Source organism: Falco cherrug, unplaced genomic scaffold, assembly GCF_023634085.1.
Source record: "Falco cherrug isolate bFalChe1 unplaced genomic scaffold, bFalChe1.pri scaffold_58, whole genome shotgun sequence".
NCBI classification, from domain to species: Eukaryota; Metazoa; Chordata; class Aves; order Falconiformes; family Falconidae; genus Falco; species Falco cherrug.
This window is the reverse complement of record NW_026599496.1, coordinates 627,661-648,984: the sequence shown is the minus strand read 5'-3', so window position 1 is coordinate 648,984 and position 21,324 is coordinate 627,661. Positions and strand designations below refer to the sequence as shown.

General features: G+C 46.7%; 1 protein-coding gene across 1 annotated transcript; it reads right to left on the bottom strand.

The window, feature by feature from the left end:
* Positions 1-5,435: 5,435 nt before the first annotated feature.
* LOC129735203 (collagen alpha-1(I) chain-like) lies at positions 5,436-9,846 on the bottom strand. Its single transcript, XM_055700556.1, has 2 exons — positions 8,673-9,846; positions 5,436-5,476 (listed from the first exon to the last, which is right to left on the bottom strand). Exon 1 carries the CDS (start codon positions 9,844-9,846, stop codon positions 8,842-8,844), a length of 1,005 nt encoding a protein of 334 aa, XP_055556531.1. The 3' UTR covers positions 5,436-5,476; positions 8,673-8,841.
* Between the last annotated feature and the right edge of the window lie 11,478 nt (positions 9,847-21,324).

Genomic DNA, 21,324 nt, shown 5'->3' with positions numbered 1-21,324 from the left:
TTTCAGTACTGAAATGCTTACTTTGCATTATGAATAATACCTACAGTAGCTTTGAAAACTTAATTGCAGAACTGAATTAAACTAAAATCTGGTATAGTAACTTTGCTAGATATAGTTCAAGACTGAAACAATTATTGTGTACTATTAATGTCTACTGGAAGGCTAATTTTTCCGCAAGATATTAAGCAAATAGTTGAAATAACTGTTCCCTAAACTTCACGCAAAGTGACAGAAATCTTACAGCTACAGACATGTAGCTGTACGGTTACGTGCATTCCCTGTTTAATACCAGGGGTTTAGCTCTCTTCAGTACCGAGAATCCTTCTCCTACAGGTCAAAGAACTGTAATTTTGGATTCTCTGGTGTCCTGGGTCTGGCTGGGATGCAGTTTATTTTCTTCACAGCAGCCCACACAGGGCTGTGTGTTAGACTTCTGACCAAAACAGTGTTGATAACACACCAGATTTTTAGCTAGGGCTGAACAGTGTCAACAACTTGCTCTTTCTCACTTTGCCACAACCCACACAAGTAAGTTCAGGGTGGGCAAGAAGTCGGGAGGGTACGCAGCTGCAAGAGAAAAGGTGGAGTGGGGAGCAGGGCAAAAAATCCTGAGATACCTGCCGTGAAAAAAACTGAGATACCTCACCCTTTTTAAACACATGAAATACTTCTATGCCTGTGCACACACACTCATGTAATGAATCAGAATTTGTGCACGTGACCTTATTGTTAACTTGGCCAGCATGTTCAAAAGCACTCTAAACAAAAGTGAACTGTTTGTCAACACAAAGCGCATCAGGTAGTCACAGGAAAGAACAAGAAAGAACAAGAAAGAACATCAGGCGGTCACATGAAAGAACAAGAATCTTCATATGCATCAGGTTTACAAAAAACCTAAACACACAACAAAAACCCAAACTTGCCTCTAGCTCTCAGGCCAATTTTTATCATTAAGTAAGTTTTATTTTCAACATTCCTTACATGCATACCTTCCTTCATCCTCAGATGTTTCACTGGAAGTGCTCTCATCCGGTACTTGACCATGATTGCCACTGGAAGAGCTCATCTGCTGATGAGCCCTCTGCTTTGAAGGCTGTCTTTTACCTTTCTTTGCAACTTTGGCATTCAGGGCAATTTTACTGCATTACACAGAAAGAAAGAAAGAAATCACCAAGTTACTAGGTTTATAAAAAATATTTCTGTGAAACAGACATTAAGATGATGTCCAGAAACAACTGAGACAAAAAATATCTATGATAAAATCACAGACTTGACTGTAAAGATCATGGAATATGCCCAAGTATTTAAAACCCTTCCCCTAGGAGTGCGGGGGACACGTGGAATCTGAGCTAGATCCAGGTTAAGCTGGACTATACCCAATAGCCACGTTACAGAAAGCACCTAGAGCAGAGATTCCTTTGAAGGACAGACAGAAAAAGCTCCTGCTTAGGTCTGCATAAAAATACGTGTGCCTTCTTTAGACTTTTGAGATTGGTTTGGTAATATCATCTTTTCCCCTCTCCTGACAAAGGGCATATTAACTTAATGAAAAGGAAAACACCAACTGCACGGAGATCACTAAAATCACCTAGAAAAGGGAGTAGTAGCAAACCCCAAGTTCCTACTTTTCTTTTCTAGGTGGCCATTTCCTACAAAAATAACTGCTTTTTCCAGTCTTCAGTTCTGGTTTTGAAGATGCATTTTACCTCAGTGTTGACATGGAAATCACAGGAATTTAGGTGGGGGTTTTCTTTTGGTTTCCCCTTTTCTTTTTTTAGAGCAGGCAATAAATTTGAACCTCCATCGTGCGCTTCATTTTGTCAAAAAAGAATTTTTCTTCATTTTTTGAGAAGCAGTGGACTACTCACTATGGCTTTCACCACTGAGGAAACTACTTCAACTACCACAGTATCAGAAAACCTAAGACACTTACATAGTACTACAAATAAGAATTAGAGATTATTTCCTTAGCTTACCCTTTCATTGGCACTTTAATCAATTTTGAGCTCTCCCCAGATGAAAAACTTTTTGTCTTTTTCTTCTATCGTGTTTTCATTCTCCATTTTCAAACAGTCATTATTCCTTACAGTAATCTTTTGTTTCATTTGCCGATTAGTGATGTTAATTAATTTATCCACACATTTTTGTTTTGCCACGGTCTGCACTTTTGAACATCTTTGTTTGCTTTTTTCCTTCTTAACCTATAAAAACAAAGTTAAGCTTCACGTATTTCTAGAGGACAGAAACACCACATCCAAGATTGATTAATTCAGGGTTTACCCCTGAAATAATCTAAAAAGATATTTTTAATTCATAGAGAAGCATTTTCACAAAATTACACTACAAAGTGTATTATGCCATTGAAAGTACTTCGAATTCACTCATGATGCAAGACATAACAAAAATACAGCCCTTAGAAAGAAAACAATAGTGTATCTTAAAACAGGAACAAGGAAAAAGTGAAAACATTACTGATGGACAAAGCGTTAGGAGGACTGCACAATGTTCGTTGTAACACCACCAGAAAAAAATCAAGTGGAACTGCGAACAAGGAGAGGAAAGAAAAAAAGATCTCAAACCCACAAACACAACTGGTTTCACAGGAAAGAGGAATTTTAGTGAAAGGCAATGAAGACACACCATGCAGATACCACAGCACATGAATTAGTAGTCAAGACCCTGTTCAGAAGCTATTTTCATTCTTTGATTCAGAATCAGAACTGATAGAATTGTATGGATTTCTTTTTATGGCAATGAAGAGATAACTACTTGCACTGGAACCAAGTGCCACCTGCTGTTAAACTGGAACAATAATGCCTTCCGTTTTGCAAAAATGGGGAAAAAAGACAACTCTCCACTGCCCTCTTTCTTCACCAGTCACCTATTTCCATTAGAACAAACCCCAGTTTGTAGGAAGCATCTTCCCGTCGTGACCAATAGCTCAAGTGAACAGGAAATATTCTGCCTGGCTCCAGAAGGCTGCAGGTCTCCCCAGGCTCTTTTACACACGCTCCATCACTGCTATCGCTTCAGCAGCGGTTTTACCTCCCAACAGAGACTTCCTTAAAAACATGTTCTGACTTTCCTGAACAGTGGATTGTATCTCACAGTTTCATTGATTTGCACAGCAGAATCCTGCAGTTTCCGCTGAAGCTAACGAAGACTGTGTGCTTTCAAACCCAAGCACGTTCAGCACCTCCACCATAACTCTGAATTAGAGCTATTGCCTAAACCACTACATGCTGCACACGCTGCCCGTGCCAGCCCTGGCTAGCCCAGCCCTGTTTTACCGATTCATCCAGGCACTTGCATCAGTGCGTCTGACTTGGTGAATTTACACATGAGAAACCAGGCATTTCTGACCAACACCCATGCTCTTTAACTGCACCGGTTATTTTTAAATTAATGACACATTACTAATTAAAGTGACCAAGACAAGTCAGAATTACAGCTTGGTTGTAGTCAAAATCACATGCGCCGCAGATTTTCCCTGAATTTCTTCACAGCATCACCTATGATTGCTGTTGTCAAATACATGACTGCTTCTTTCTTTACCTGCAGAAAGCTTGGCACAACACGTACAATAGTGTACAACATACAGCTCCAGCTGACAGTCAGACCAGAATGACCTTCCTGCAGTGCAGACGGGCTGCATGTCTCCAGTAGCACCCACAGCCCCAGCCTGCACTGCTTTAGAGACAGCAAAGATCCGCGCTGATGAGAAACGCTCTCACGCACATGGCATTTCACCTTGTCCACGGATGTGAAACACGGGTTGCTTCGCGAAATTTAATTGTATGGTTTCGTTCCAAGGCAAAACAGACTGTCCAACAACTTTTGACTTACACTAAAAACCATAAACACCTTCCATATGAACGGATACATGCCAGGATATGTACGGCTGATGAATTTTTTCGCATGTTGCTGGGGAGCAATACCTGCACGTGTTCATCTTTTTGTCCACCTCTACTGGGATTCCTTCTAGCTGGGTACGTTGCATCTCAGGGTTGTATGGAGGGGATTACCTCCAAGCAGCGGGACAGATCACCCCTGTCGCTCCTAAACTGCCTCTGCTGAGCACCTCAGTGCCTCCCACAGTGGTGGCTTGCTCAGGAAGAGGTGGCCTGTGATGGCTCCTCTCCGGTGCACATGCCCACAGGACCACCGAGCAAAGGACTATCCCACACCATCTTTCCCCTCTCTGAGAAAGAAAGCACGTACGCATCTATGGCTGATCTCCCTTCTGAAGCAGTACAGCTCAGCTGAGACCTCAGACTGCTTTTCTGCAGCACCTGGGATTCTTACCAAAACTGTCTCCGTGGACTCTACCCGGACTCAGTTTTGTGCAGAGGAGGTGTTTACTGCCGCATGCGCAACAGCAATGGCAAGGGCAGGCAGCGCAGCGATCTCCTGTTACCGAACGTGCTGCTCTGGGACTCCCAAACAGGCGGTCAGTTATAGCCCTGGCAGAGTTCTCCAGCAAAGCCACCCCCGATTTGTACCCACCTCAGCTGTACAAACACGGTGTAAACAGACGCGCAGCGGCTCTTTACCTCCAGCACTGTATGTCCCTTTCCTTCCCATGTCACCACCACCTGCAAAAGCGCTCACGGAAATGAGCAAACCCCACCCGCCAGAAAGAGGCAGGGCTTTCAAAGGGAAGGAGGGTATTCAACGGAAGCTGCAGATGTGCCCTGCCTGGAGAAGGCACCACTGGCAACCCTTCCTCTGTGAGAGCTGGGGAGATGCAGAGGGGGAGGAAGGCAGGCGTCGGGGAGTAACTAGAAGCCCTGGTTTGCTACTGCTGCAGTAGCCCTGGCTGGGGGGACAATAGAGCTCGCCATGAAATGACGATCAACCAAAATATTTCAGAGGCGCACAGCAGGGAGCACAAGCTGCTGGGCGTCAGCAAAGGGCTGTGCTCAGCTTTTCTGCGGCACGTTGTCACAGGCAAGGTGAACACGAAGCACAGGGAGGATCTGCAGTTCTACCTGCCTTGCAGGGGCTTGGCCTGAGCTCCCCCTTTGCAAACCAAGTCACCCTCCCGCCACACCGCACAATCTCTGCTTCATGTATGTCCCAGCAACTGGGGTACCACATGCAGAGAAATCTGAGAGGTCCCCCCTGGTCACAGCTCTAGTCATCACTGGTTCCAACAACTTCTGATGCTCAGGGTGTCCCCTGCGCCAGTGGTCCTCCCTCCAGGCGCCCCTCCTCCTCTCCATTTGCCCTGGAGTAGACAACATCACACCCATTCTGGGGAGATTTAAGCCCCAAAGAGCTCAGAACTGGCTGAAGCCAGCACAAAAGCCTATCTTCTCTCTGAGAGTTGCAATGTCCTTACACCCTCCCTGTCCTTCCCGTCTCGATCAGAAACCAAACAGGGGAAGCGGTGCACGCAGATACACAGAGAATACTGAATGGGACACACTGGCTCCTCTTCCAACTCCTTTATTGTCTCAAAGGTGTTTTCATTCTGTTGGAGGAAAAAAGAGAGAAATATGTAGAGTCCCCAGGTTTATCCCTGGTAAGCACTTTCACATGTTCATTTAGTAAAGCAGATTAGATTGATTCCTCAGATTTATTTTTTTTGGGGGGGGTGGGGTGGGAAGGCGGGGAGGGGGATTATAATGAACTCATTCAGTTTTTAAATCAGGCTTAGGAGCCATGACTCACTGGCTACGAATACATGTACACACATGCATGTACAGGACAGCACAGAATACTCTATTTACTCATATGCCTCTGAAAAGACTTTTTTTTTTCTATTATTTGTTGTTCTCGGCATCATTTATGGCTGGACTGCATGGACAAGATGGTTTTCTTAATTCTGTGAAAACACTTGCATCTATTGATGCCTGCACCTCTAAACATAGTGATATGGTCATACAGCCAAATCTGCAAAGCGGATTACTGTTCTTACACCATTCTGGGCATGGCAGGCATACCCATAGAAACACCCCTGATGGCCTAATGGTCATGCCTATTTACACATTTATTTCTGCTATTTCATCCTCTGTAAAGAACAAGTGCTCCTTTCCTCGACCTGTCTCAGAACAAACCTGAATACTTAAGGAATTAAAACAGATGAGTCGGCCAAAGGAAAATTTAAACAGACTTAATTTAACAATGCCAAGGTGTTATTACTAAAATGCAAGCACTTTGACAGCAGGTATCTTATGAGCGCTGTGCAAAGTGACACAGAAAAGCCTCAAGAAAAATCTACTAGAGTTTGGGTCAATACACTAAATCCCAGCACAATGGTTCAAGGGTAAGGGCACTTTAAAACAGAATGTGTCCCGAATCATGTTAGGAAGAAGACAAAGAACATATCCTGCTGGGAAGATCATTAACGATTAGGAAAACTCGAGCAGGCTACTATAAATTTGTCCCAGGTTAGAAAAGGCCAAGAATCTTTCAAAGGACACCACAAAAAAATAACATTTAAGACAAAAGGCAGTGTAGAAGCAAATGGAATTAAAAGGAGTCCTAGAAAGTAAATCTTTCAGTAATAAGCAAGCAAGGCTAATAACAATCTAGGGCATAGAAAAGATTAGCTCAGCACCAGGATGCACAGCAGATAGGAGAGCAAATTAGTTCTGTCTTACCAAAATGTAAATGGGGGGGGGGAATTCAGTACTTAGTGTTTCTCTTTATTTTTCCTGCACCTAATTTTTAACTGTTAAGAGAAATAACACAAAAGCTTTATTTTTGCTAATGCCAGGCAACCAGAATCTGGAATTTAAATTAATCCTTTACACACTGCCATTTGGGGATCATTTCTACCAGATCCAACAAGGATACAAGGGATAGGACAAGAGGAAATGGCCTCAGGTTGCCCCAGGGGAGGTTTAGATTGGACATTAGGAAAAAATTCTTCATTGAAAGGGTTGTCAAGGACTGGAACCAGCTGCCCAGGGAAGTTTCAGGGTGGCCTCACCATCCCTGGAGGCATTTCAAAGATGTGTAGATGTGGTGCTCAGGGACACAGTTTAGTGATGGACTTGGCAGTGTTAGGTTAATGGCTGGACTCAATGATCTTAAAGGACTTTTCCAACCTAAATGATTCTATGATTCTATGCTGTTCAAAATGACCTACAGTCTTCCTTCAAAAAAGAGGGGCTATATTGCTGTTTCAATTGTACTGGTTATCGGGTAATCCAGCCTCATAGCACTCTTTAAATTAAAGCTTACAAGCACCGAGATATTCCCCAGTGACTGCACTTTAGCTAGTTTGATATTAAGCTATACATTTTTCTTAACGTGATTAGCAGCATACCTCAAGCTATGTTTGAACATATATTCTTAGGTGAATGGGAGATACTACCAGCTTTTCATTAGACAGAACATACGAGTATTTTAAAAAGCCAAACTCTAACAGAATACACAGCACAAGCATGTGTTTCTGCCAAGATATTTTCTATTAAGTAAATCAAATGCATATGTTCGTTCTCTCCCTCTTCTGTCCATGCTTAAAATCCAGGCAAATTTGCAGAAGAACAGCGCAGAGAGCAAGGTGTTAGAACTTAGAGAGAAGACCCACAACTTCTCTCGCACATGCTCTTCTGCTACCTGTAGCTACGTGCTTACCTTTGCACTCACATTTGTTACACAGCACACTTTGGTGCCCGGGAATTTGATTGATTTAGATTCGCCCTGACAGAAGGAAACCTTTTTTTTTAACCGTTTGACCTTGTTTCACTTCTAACTGGAAGATCAGTCCTGCCAGGAAGGAGAGGTGAAACCTCACGACAGCTGGAGGGTGAATAATCTCTCTTCAAACTCTAAAACTCTGCGTATGAAGTTTCCTTTACAATTTGTACTCCACCGGGCTATTAAAAATGTACGAAAAGCACAGCAAGAAATCAAGCCGCCCGCCAGTACAGAAGGTGCCAGCAGCTCCTCCTCGTTTCGCGAAAATCCAGCCCTCACCCTGAGGCTGCGAGACAAAATCCTGTGCAGCTGGAAGCGGCAGCGAGCCCTGGCCCCGGGGAAGGGCAGCTCAGCACCCTGCAAGGACGAGGCGCATCGCTCCGCTCCCCGCCACCCCGGGATGCCACACAGCCCCGGCGCCGGGCAGCGGCGGCAGCACGGGCTCGCTGACGGTAACGGCGACCCTCCTGCCTCCCCCGAACGCGTAACGAGAGGCGAAAGCACCGTCCGGGCCGGCGGCCAAAGCACCTGGAGCCGCATCTCCCACCCCGGCAGGCCCGCCACTCGCCGGGCCGCCACCCCCCTCGCACCCAGACGGGGGGCGAGCCCCGGGAAGGGACATGTCGCACCGGGACGTCGCGCAGCCCCTCCGAGCGCCGAGGCCGGCAGCGACCGTCTCCTCGGGACCTGATGCAGCCGTCCAACGGCCGGATCCCATCGCCCGCCGCGCAACGGATCGAGCACCCGCACGGCCGAGGGACCAGCTACGCGTGTCTGCGGGGACGGGAGCTGGGGGGCAAACCCACAAAGCTAGCACAGCTCTTCGCGACAGGAAAATACTTTATACACCTGGAAAAACCGTTTACGATGACCTTTAGTCACACTTAACCCTCACTGGGTCTTACGAGCCTCGTCCCCATTTAAAGGCACAGCGGTCTTTACTTTCACTCAAGTGTTCATGCACAGTTCAAGTAATTTCTGTTTGGTCCCATTAACCAACTGGTTCTCCTTGAGCTTACCTTGTGCCCCAGCTTGCCCCATGGCGTCTGTTCCCCCTCCCGAGGCCGTGTGCTGCCAAGCGCCTGCGACACGCCTGTCCTCCGGACCCTCTGCTGTGCTTCGCTGCAGACCCTCACATCTTTTCTCTACGTCGCCACTTAAGGCGCAGAGCTGCCTTCTGCTGACCACCTACGTGCAAGCCGTCGGTCCGCAACGCTTCCCGGGGCGCCGGGGGCTGCCTGCGGCGCGGCGCGGTGCGGGGCCGGGGCCGGCTCTGCGGGGGCTGCCGGCGGCTGAGGCGGAGCCGCGAGTGCGGAGCCGCGGCGCAGCCCCCGGGTTCGCCCCCTGCGCAGGGCTGCCCGCTCCCTTCCCTGCGCGCTCCCCGGCGCTCGCCGCCTCGCTCCGGCCTCTCCCGGAGAAGGGGTCCGCTCTCCGGCTGGCCAACGCCTGCCCCGAGCCGGGCACGGCCAGCGCCGCCGTCGCAGGAGCGTGTCGGGGCGAGGGGCGGCGGCGAAACGTCTCGAACCTCGGCAGCGACAGCCCCGACCGCGCGGAGACCCGGCAGCGAGCCCGGGCCCCCCGCGGGAGGCGGCTCCGGCTGACCGGCACCTTCACGCCGCACTCGCGGCCTCTGCCGCGGTCGTGCCCGTCCTCCGCAGCCGCTCGGGGGGCGCCCGTCACCCGCAGCTCCCCCGGCTCGCCCGCGCCGCTCCCGCAGCCGCCCCCGGGCAGGGCGGGGGGGGGACGGCGGAGCCCTCCCCGGCTGCCGTGCGGGCTCTGCGGCCCGGGCACAGCGGCCCCGCCGGCGCACCCCGCAGCGAGCGCACCGCGGCGCGGGGGGGCGGGGGGCGGCCACCGGCTTCCAGCCGCCGGCTGTCCCCGACGGAGGGGCGGGCGGGGTCGCTCCAGCCCGCGGCACCGGTGCCGGGCCGCCCGCCGGCCGGGAGGGGTGTCCCCCCGCCCCGGGTGTCCCCCCGCCCCCCGAGCCGCCCCCCTCTCGCAGCCCGGGCTGCTGCCGAGCTCCGCTGCCGAGAGCCCGAGCGAGATCGCTGCCCCCCGGGCCCCGGTGCCCACCCGGCGCTGGAAAAGCGCAGCCCCCTGCGGCGGGCTTACAGGCACCAGGGGCTGGGGGCTGCCTCTGCCTGCCTGTGCGGGTGTGTACACCGCATAACCCAGCGCTGACCCTACCTGCATGCACACGTGTGTGTGGCGGGCATGCCCGCTCGGCACGCGTGTGCCCACTGGAGCACACTTCCTTGGCCGGAGCCGGGGGGGGCTGCAGCAGCCTCCCCTCTCTCCTGGGCTGGTACTGTAATAAGTAACTAAAGGTAATTTGCTGATCAACCAAGGTAAGCAAGAGGAAGGAACCCATCGTGGTGGCCTTAAGAACTTACTGTTTAACAAGAAGAGACGTTTCCACAATGTTATCTTGCTGCACCAAACATGGGAACGTCCTGTCTGACGAGAAACCAGGATAACAGAAGCAGCAGAGGGGCTACTGAAGGTGTCAGAAGCGACCTCGGGGAAGATAAAAAGAGCTGCTCAGCTTGCTTGAATTTGCGCGCCGCTGGTGGAGCAGGAGACTCGCCGGCCGCCCAGCGCTGTTTTGCTTACTTGTCGCTTGCTTTAATAAATCACATTTTCTAATTGGCCAGTCTCTGTCATTTCATTGGACAGGTAAACTCTAACAATTTTGGTGCCGGGACTCGGATAAGGGCAGTCTGGCCTGAGGTCCGTGGCAGGGGAGGCGCCCCGCTGGATAAGCGGCCCTTGTCAGGGTGCTTCTACGCCAAACCCTTTACCGACGAACCTCAAATGTGACAGTAAGCAAATAAAACCGGTTACCCCATAACCTCTGTGCACGAAGCCCGAATGAAGACGCAGGACGCGTGAGTATAGGCCGGTTAACCATTCGGTTGGGGTTGGGTATCCTGAAGCGTGCTTGTGTGCGACGCCCAGGGAGGGCGAAGTGAGTGCGGACCCTCAGTAGTGCGGTTTCCAGACCCCGCGAGGGGCTGCGCCATGAACCAGGGGAAGCGACTGCGCGAGTGAAAGAAGGCGCCTCGGAAGATGGGACAGAGGAAAAGCAAGCCATCTGATCCCATGGGTGGTTCTGGGGTCCAGATTAGGCTCCCACAGATACCACCGGAGAGTCCGCTAGGACTCATGGTAAAATTTTGGGATGCGTACCCTTCTAGGCAGGGTAAGAGTAAAGTAAGATTGATACACTACTGTATGGAAGTTTGGGGTGGGAAACAAATCAGGGGCGACCACCTCTACCGACCAGTCTTCGGGGCACCTGAAGACTGGATATGCCAGGCTTTGAATAGATATGTGAATTCAAAAGACCCCTTTTGCCCGGAGGAAAGTGAGTATGCTTCCTTATGGGCAGGGTCTGAAACTAGGGCCCTTTTGTTCCCGTTAAAAGAAAACAAAGGGGGGAAAAGAAGAAGAATAGAAGTGAGGATGAGATCCCTACCTCTCCCCCTGCGTATATACCTCCACCGCCCCCCCCTGCCCCCCCCCCCCCGCAGCAGCCCTTACCACCTCCCTCCCTCCCCTCCCGCCGCTATCTAGACCCTGTGAAAGTGTTAAAGTATCGGGGTGAGTTTGTACAAAGCCCCGTCGCCCCTCGAAGGTGCGGCTGAGTCCTGCGGGACGCATGGCAGGGTGTTTGCTGTTTGCCTGCGAAGGCGTGGTATGTAAGAACGCAGACTTAAAGCAACAAGGAGCAGATTTGCATTCAGGGTCAGAAAGAGTCAAAACAGAAGTGCTGTAGCAGAGGCAGGCTTGTGTAACCTGCAGAGCAGGAAGAGCATCTCCTGCCCCGAACCCTTCTGATGGTGGGGAGGAGGGGGTTGCTGTTGCTGACACTTGAGCAGAAGGACCTGACAATGTCACCCCGATTGCTGCAGCATTTGCAGCACAACGGGACCGGTAACGGCCCCTCTAGGGCAGGCAGCGGGTCTGAGGAGAGTGAAGGTGAATCTCGGATGGGGAAATTTAGATGTTGGAAAGTTGGTTGTGAATAGGCCTGGATAAAGGTTTGAGTTGATTTTTACTAAGGTAATCGTGATGTAGAAAAGTTGATAGAAGGAACAGGGGACGTGTACAGAAGGTGAGAGAAGAAGAGCTGGGTCGTGCTAAACTGGTAGAGGAGATGAAGCAGAGACCGAGGAGGAATATCAGGCAGAAGCGAATGAGCATATTGTAGGGAAAGTGGACACTGGAAGCGAGAGGGCCCTGAGCTAAAGAACCAACAAGGGGTTCTGGTGAACTAGGGACTAGGAAAAATGAGGTGGAATTTTTAGTGAATACAAAACCAACTTATTTGGTGTTAAACTTCAGTGAAAAGAATTTGTTACAGTTGTGGGAGCTGCTGGCCACCAGGAAAACATCCTGAAACCTTTAAAGTACAAACTAAGAAAACAAGTAAGACTGCCAAATTCACCAAAATCTTTAAGTGGAAAAGAAATCTTTAACCAGGTATATCTGGAAATAAATTCCAGGTAAGGAAAAAATGCTTTACCTGTTACAGTAAAAATGATAAGGGGAAGGCCTGCCTAGTTCAGGTAAAACAATATCCCTTGCTCAGCAAGGCTATGGGGAATATTGGCAGAAAAACTGAAATAAAATACACTCTGTAGTAGTTCTACTAATGTAAATCTGTGTGTTTTACCATGACAGTGACTTGTTATGGGATGTGCAGGTGAAACTCTGCAGCAGCAGAGGAGCTAGGAAAGGAGGAATTATCCTTAATACCAGATGGTAAAATCCAAACTGTAAGTACAGATCAGGAGCCAAACTATTCTAATGATTCTCGATTACCTGCTAGCCGAAGAAGGAAGTGTTTGTGGTAAATGAAATGTTTCCAATTGTTATTTGAAAATTGATGGCAATGGTGAGGGAGTTAAACAAATCACATCAGAGACAGGGAGGTTAGCCCATGTTCCCGTCCGAACTTGGAAAGACTGGAATATTGACTTGTTTTCCTGGCTTCTCGGGAGCCCCTGGGTAAAACGAATCCTATTTTATTTGTTATGTGGATTAGCCACCTTATTGTTTTTGCCATGTGCTGTTCCATGTTTTATAAGATTAATTCAACACGTTATAACTAACATGCAATTTGCTACTATGATTTCACCCAATGGCGTTAAACAAATTCGAGTAGTACGCCGAAATGTACAGTCGACAATACAGATTAGATAGTTAACACAATAACAATTTAATAGCAAACAGGAATCTGGGAATAATTAACTATTAACAATTCATACAACAATGTAGGCTGATGAAGAATACAAGTAGAATACCAAAGAAAACAACCATCAGGAACGCACAGACGAGGATGTGGTAACATCTTTTATACTTTTCCACCTCCACCATAAGTTCTTGATGTGTGACAGCAGAAAAACTCACCCTCTGCCTAACCAACGAGAAAAAAAAAAAAAAGGGGGGGTTTGATTCCCCTTTATAATGAACCATACAGGTTAGACCATCCAGAGCCTTCCTCCCTGGCAGGTGACGTGGTGGTCTGATGGTGAGAAAACATTGCACTGAAAGCAAGGACCTGTCATTTGGCCATAGTGCCATAAATGTTACCATTAACAAACTTACCGGAGTGGTAAGCTCGGGAAATGGGTCCAGGACTTCATCTGGACACCCAGCAGCCATCTTTTATCGTGTATGCCTTTGAACATGCGCATGCGCAATTTTAAACCCCACAGAATGTACTGGAACAATCTGGAAAGACCGCGCATGCGAAATCCCTATAGTCTAGCCATGATAGTGACGCATATGTATTAAAAAAAAAAAAGAATGTTTAAAGAAACTATAGTATTTATAGTTCATTTATTACTTAACTGGAATGTAGAGTTATCAGTGTTGGTTTTAGGTTTTGTTTTTGTAGGTTATTATATGTATTACCCAACCCTTTTGATTTATTTTGAAAACCGTGTGTTAGATGTAAAGTAAATTCAATGAATCATTTGACAACCAGTAAACAACAAATAACAATTTCTTAACAAACATGAACTAGAAGTTGAATAACAGAATGACAGTCCAGCAAAGTCTCATGTGAGGTGGAAAACAGGCTTCTTCACTCGTGAGTCCAGCACGGTCCTGAATAATGTCAGGGTGGTAACTCCATCTGTTCCCTCCACGATAGTCTGTCTGGTCCTTGGTATTTTTCTTCACGAGGTAACGAAAATGAACAGAAACAAATAACAAGTCACATGGTAACTGCTGGAGATCAACAGTTTTCTTTTGTTTATGTAACAGTCTCTCGCACTCTGCTTTGGTATCCCATGGGTTCCACTACTCGGGGCGGATTGCGAGGAAGAGATCCCACTCTTCTGTACCGGCGTGACCAAAAACACTCACAAAAGCACATGCTGATGGTTACTGTAGTCACGATGAGACAAAGGCTGAACAGCAAAACCGTACAGAGTGTGTCGTCTCCTGCTCCCATCTTTTCCAAAATGATAAGGATTGTTTGTGGCGAGACAAACAAATTGGTCCGTGACCCTCCTGGTCAAGATTCAGGCTAATGCCCTGACCAAAACTGCACAATGAAAACGCATGCGCAGCCTAACCTTAAAGGGGCATGAAAATTTACCCCTTTAAATGCCCACCTCTTGGCTCTTGATTCTTAACCCCCACAAACAAACCTTATATATGCTAAGAAATGTTGTATTGTGTTTTGTTATGTAATCCTGTTATGATAATGTTTTGAAATTAGCTTATGACATGTTTGAGTTTTGAGTTGTTAGCTAACGTTTGTTAGGGATTTGTAGTTCTTGTTAGTCATTTGTAGTTATTGCCTGTTACTGTTTATTGATAATGGTAAATGGGTTTAATGCTTAGATAAAGATTGTTAACCTCCTTTGTATAGTTGGCAGAATCTTTTCTCTATCTCTATCTATGCCACCCACGGAGCAGCAATGTTGAGCCACGGGGCGGTGTGAAGGACGTTATTGGGACATCGCTATCTGTCTCACCATTGCTGGCTGACCGCAAAACAACACAGAGACGGAGATACCCGAATCACCCAGAAGAGGAGATCTCCGGGGAATACCCTGCTTAAAACACCCCACTTCCGGACATTCATGTTGGGTTGTTTGCCGATGTCTAAATTGTGATAGGGATTGGTCCTGTGTTTCATTTAAGAGACAACCTTACTGTATGAAATGTCACAATGATTCGATACGTACCAGGGGACCAGAGGATCAAGTGGAAATTTGTAAATTATTTTGTGGATGGGAACTGTCAGTACCTGAACTTTGGGAAGTACATGAAACAGACTGGTGCAGAGTTTTAAGACTGTACTATAAGATTCGCCTGGAAACGGACACAGCAACCAAACAGGTGGAAATATATTTAAGAGATAACTAACTCTTTAGACCTTGGAAATTATTGACAGGATAACAGCAAAATTCCCCTGAAGACTACCTGCTGCTGCCAAGAAGATATTGATATCCCGTTGTTCTCTGCAAAAGAGTGGACGAGGAAGGCAGAGAGGTACTGAACAGTGGGGAAATGAAAGCTAGTATCCTATTAATGGTATTGGTTACCATGACTTTAAAAAAAAAAAAAAAAAAAGAGCATTACCCTTCAATTGGACCTTAGGTTGATGGGAAGATTCAATAGAAGTTCGGTATAACGATATATTTGATCCCCAAAATTCCAAGTTAAATTGGAAGATTTAGTCTTTTATGAACTAGACCTACCCGGTCGACGAGAAAGAACAATAAAACCTTTTTATCTCTGCCCCAGTTCGAATCCAGGGAAAAGCTATTGCAATTTCCCTAATCACTATTACTGTGCATATTGGGGATGTGAAACCATAGCTTCAAACTGGGACGTAGCCATTAAAAATAGATTCTTAAATATAACATGGGGACCCAGAGGATGCAATCCACCAGCTCCTAGCTGGGATAGACACACAGAGGACCCCCATCTTGGCAGCTGTAAGCACGTTATGTACTAGAAATCCTGCAGCCTAATGACCACGGATGGCTATTAGGACGAACCTGGGGAATAAGATATTGGGAACCTGGAGCTGATAGAGGGGTCTTAATATTTATTCAGAAACATGAACTAAAAACGCCACAAGCAGCGGGACCCAACAGAGTTATTAAAGAGCAAAAAGGTAAAAAGGAAAAGAGAGTCATTAAGAGAGTTCAGCCAGCACAGCCATTGCCCTCTATCCATTTTCATGACAGTTAAAGCCTGTACACCTTTTTGTTCAGGAATGCTATTATCTTACAGATTCTTCCATTCATGTAAAGGGGCTCTCAGCTGGGCAGTAGGCAGTAGGTACTATCACAAAATAAGAGATTCATAGGAGCAACGGCCACAAATACCTGACTTTCTAGTATAAAAATCTTGGGTTGTTGAGGCAGCATGGTGATGTTACAACAAAAGGCATAGGGAGAAGCGTAAAGGGAAGCTCTTAAAATCAGTCCAGTTTTAATGAAAACAGAATCCCATCAGGTTGCTTTGTCTTTCTAGCTTTCCTGTTCACTGGAACACTTGAAGCACACATCTCTGTGTTGTCCTCATCAGTATTATAAGCTGTCCTTGTAAATGAAATTGTGCTATTCTCCTCAGGGATGAATCTGAATTTCTCAGTTCATTTGGGTCTGAAAAGAGCTTACTAAGCTTACTCTGCCATTCGTGTCTCCCTTCTGTTGCTCTGCACAAAACAGGGTATGTATTAATGATGCTGGCCCTGATCCTGAATGTCCTTTTTGCTGATGGTGGGACCAGGGGGGAGACCTCGTGTATGCTGAAATAATCACCAAACCCCTTTGATCCACTTCAAAACTCCCAGGTCTTTTTTATCTACTTGTGTTTGAACTAGGAGACATGACAAGTATATACTCACAATTAACACAGTCCATGAGGATTTAGATGGGGAATGCAATTCGTTTGCCTTTTAACTGTCCAATTTTGGACATTTTCATAAGGGAAGTGAGAGAATTACTTTCAGAGGACTGATAACAAGCAATCTGTAGAGTGACAGATGTCAGAAACAGACAGCACCATCCTAAAATGGAGTGGATACAGAGCACCTGCATCTATGTACACCTGTTCCTATACACATATTTCAGGAATGGGATTGCATCAATAGATAAAATAGATATCGCTATGAGACTCTGCATCTCAAAACTCCTTGCAAGTCTGCAGGAGGACTGACCAAAAGTCTAAAGATCAGATTCAAGGCTAAAAAAAATTTGCATGACAGTCAAAGACCAGCACTGATTTAAAAGAACTGCATGTGAGGAGGCCAGTAACAGAGGGAACACAACCTAGAGACAGCACTCCAAGTTTTACAGCCTGTTTCATGGCCACATGTAGGTGTGGCAGTTACCTGGAGGACACGTGCTCTCCTATCACAAAGAGTAAATGCCTCACAAGTTTGTGATCCTGATGGAGGAAAGGCTGTGCTACTGCCCCTTAGCCCCAGCTACCCTTATGCCTTGTCCTGTTTAATGGCTGCTTTGACTGTGTTTTGGAATTGTTAAATAGGTGAAAACATTGTCTGTTTGTTATTTCTGTTATTGCTGTTGTCATTTCATAGAATGCTAAAGGCTACTCTCAAAAATAAAGATGAGGTTTACCTTCCTATTTGATCCTTACACTGATAAACAATTTTAGGTTGCCATAATTTCAGACAACCAAGCTTAAGAAATCCTAAATCAGTCTGTGCAGTGGGAGAGAGGGCACTTACTCAGCCTCTCATGACAATGAAGCAACATTTGAGGACTTACGAATTGGATATGCCAAAAATTTCAGCCTTGAAAACCATTAAGTGACCTGTGGAAATGCAGGCCTCCTTAGGACAACAGAAATACCTCTGTTTCATTTTGCTTTCCAGTTCTAGTGGAAGCAAATCAGCTGTTCTGTAACATGCTGCTACCACCACAATCAGTTCTGGTGCTTAAACTGGAGTCCCACTGTTATAAATGCTGGTGAGCTGCTGGTCAGGCACTCTGCACAACACATTTTTCTTTGGATCTCTCTTGGTGATCTCACCAGTTAACAGCCTAAAAATTGTATGGTTCAGAAGACAGTGGTAAGTTCATGTTTTACCCTAGTAGCTTTGTGAGGAGAAGAATTCTGAATCCTGTTGGTGCTGGGAAGATTAAATTTAACCTCCCATTTTCTGGATTTTGTTGGGTGTGAAGGAGGAAGAAGAGTTTGAGTTTAGTAAACATGAAGAGACTCTTGATGAATGTTCTAGAAGCCAAAGAGCTGTTCTACATTTTTTTTACTTTACCATCAAATGAAGAAACATGGGGTTCTGCTCCCCATAATAACAACTCAAGCATCATATAGCTGTAGAGATGGCATTTGAAGTATTTAAGTAGAGTCTAAAAACTGAGGCAACAGAACAGGAGATAAACTGCAAGCACAAAGAAATCATTGGGACCATGCCCACGCATTTCAGAAGCGTTATCAGCCAAAGGCCAGCCTTAGAAAAGCCTTTAGGTACCTTATACATCTGTTGATGTACACGTAGGAAACATAAATAGAAATAAATTCCCTTCATCTTAGTAAATAAGCAAAGGTATTCTTCAGAAATGCTAAACCCATGTGTTTGTACGCAATGTTGAGGGCTAAGCTGACAATGCCCCAATAGCACTCCGAAGGTTAATTCTATAGATAACCCCTTTTCCAGTCATGCACGGAAACAGCCCAGGAAATTCAGCGCCTCTGCAAACAGTAAGAGTAGATCCCAGGCAATATACAATATACTCTCATTCCAGGTAGCTGAGGTGTCTTTTATTTCACTATACCTATCTGTTCTCTTGTTACATAAGAAAATTGTAATGATAAACCTAAATGTTCCTGTGACCTTAAAGATGTAATAGCAACAACTCTTTGTTTTGACAGAGAGATGACTTCGTGGTTGTAACAAAGAAAACAAAAGTCTGTTCAGCTCATGCGTTGGTATGATAAAGCCTGCTGTACTCAGAGCCAGCTTAATGAACCTTGGACACAATCAGTCTTCACTTAATAGCAGGTCTCCCTTTAGTGTGTTGACAAGAGATGCAAAGTCAACAAGTTTAAATCTTCCCTGAGCAGTGGGTTTTGGTTCATAATTACCTGGTGAATGGAGCCTGGTGGCTGTTACCGCTGATCTCTTAGGGGGTGAGACAACAGGCCTGTTAGCATCCTGATCTTTTTGTACTTCTTTCTCCACACCTTTAGGGAAAAAAAAAAAAAAAGGTAGAAAGAAACCTGTTTTATAATTCTGTTTGCAACTGTGCAGAACTATGTCACTAAGATACATACCAGAATGGCGAAATACCAGTATTTCATCCATGCACACCCTGGGCTTTGCACAGAATGATACTACACAGTACTTCTGTGTTGGATGTCAACCTGCCCCTTCTGCAAGCATGACTGTGTGCATGTGGCTGAGCTGACACGCACAGCACTAAAGAAGGTCAGAAGGTGCCTTACACACTATCTGGGTTCTTCAGCCACCTGCACGGTGGCAAATGCCATTAAGGCACAAACAGCTACATAGGTAGCCCATCCTATCTGTTCTGAGCTCTGTGTTCTCTCTCTTTACCTTGCTGTGCATCCTCACCCTGGGCTGGAGGAGAAGCTGAGTAGGACTATGCAAAGCTGACTGAAGTTACCTGCAGGGCCCTGCTCTATCAGCTTCTTCCCCAGGTTGGGAAACGGCCTTTTCTGGTGGCCAGCTTTCCCAAGAGGGTCTCACACAGGCAAGAGACGGGCTTCTGCAGAACCAGAAGCAGGCAGGCTGTGTCGGGGCTGTGCTGGATGTGGCGTGCCAGACAGGAGAGGGGGTCTCTGCCTGTGCACTAACTCAGCCAGGGCCAGAGAGGTGCAGCACAGGCAACGCACAAAACCGACAACACGCTGTGCCAATGCAGGATACAACAGGGCCACATCATTTCCTTGATGTCCACAAGGCCGAACCAAAACCTGGTTCATGCTCATCTATGACCCAGGCATGTTCCAGGCTGTCTGCCCTCCCTCCTCTCCGCTCTGTGTGTGTAGCTCTCCACATTACTCTTGACCTCTGCATTGATCCCTTTTTTCTGCAGCCACTAATTCTTCCCACTGACAGCAGGATGCCCCAGAGCTCTTGGATTATGACCTCCAGAAACTTTGCGCTAGCCTTTCCTCTTCCTTTAGTTTTCCAGAGGGAGGCAACTGGGTGTCTGTTATTATCCCTCCCATGGCTGGAGCTCTCTGGTTAGGGGGCTCAGGGTGGTCTGTCAGTTGTCCAGGCTCTGCAGCCGCCGACTGCCTCTTGTACCAGGGAGATCCAGCTTCATCTGGAAGCCAGAGCGGCCACCCAGGCTCAGCTCACCCCTCCCGCCCACCCACGATTCTCATCAAAATAGCTGTGGGGACCATGCTGAGTGCAGGAACGTGAAAGACTGGCCCTGCTTGTTTTTCCATGGTGTGACAGTCAAGCCACGGGATTTCATGTGGAAAACGCTGAGGAAGTAAGAAGAAAGAGCAAGGAAAAGCAAATCTCCGAGACGGTAAGGGATTTTTCTGTATACTTTCCTTTTTTATCGTTAGTGTTTGTTGGGGGTTGCATTTTGGTCTGCAGGACTGTGTCACAGCCCCCGGACACACAGGAGAAACAGACACTTAAGGCAAACAATGTTTGCCTCATTAGCTTGCCCTTCTCTTGAGTAAGTTCACAGACAGCTTGTAAGAAAATGTCAACGTCCCACAGAATCTGTAGTATCTGAAGCAGGAAAACACACTCCTATTTTCTTGCTGGTGCTTAAAGATGGTGACAGTCCAAAAACTAATGCTCTCTTCCATTTGGCTTAATGCATATGTGGTACGTCTCTTTCAATAGTGGAGAAAAGTGATAATTTTATAGGGAGATCAAAGCTTCAGGCACACTTACTGCATGACTAGTTTTCTGCTCTTTCCAAAGCCACAGCTAGTCACAGCTGCAGTATCAGATGCATCATTCACCCTGCCACTTCCGTCTGCATCGGGACCTGCAAGCAGTGAGCTGCAGACACAGCATTTGCCGAGCACCGAGCTTCATGTCTTCTAGCACCACATCTCAGCATTCGCTTGCAGAGTTCTGCGAAGAACACGTGCACACCCACCAGCCCCGAGCCCAGCCATCTGCAGGAGGATAGCACAAGAGGAAGTCTAAGACCCTCTCTGACTCCCTTCCACCACTCAGAGGCAAATCACACCATCAGTCTTCAGGGGCTGGTAAAGACTGAACTTTTCTTCATACCTTTACTTTGGTCCATCTCCATTTTCTCTGCTGTTTATAAATTTGACATGTTGAGGCTACTGCTCTCATTTGTCATTAATACCTTTCACAGTGAAGTGACTAAGAATATAAATTTCTTGTGTCTGCCACCTACTGCACTGTGCTTTACTACAGAGCAGGACATAAAACAAGTTTATGGTGCCGTTTTATCACTAAGGACCAAGTGAAAGCAACCTGAGATGGGAGCTGTGAGAGAAAAGCAGAGCTTGTTTTATAAGGTATGGTTTATATTCTTACAGATTTGAGCATTACTTTTTCATGGCAATGAGACTTTGGGTTTTTTGTGGTTTCCAAATTAAAAATACGATGCACAAATGGGCCATACACCAAAGTCCTCTGTAAATTTTGCTATGGCAAATGTCAAACAGGGACAA

Excerpts from the sequence above, each read along its gene's own strand:
- LOC129735203 (XM_055700556.1), bottom strand. The coding sequence starts at position 9,846 with ATGCAGGTAGGGTCAGCGCTGGGTTATGCGGTGTACACACCCGCACAG.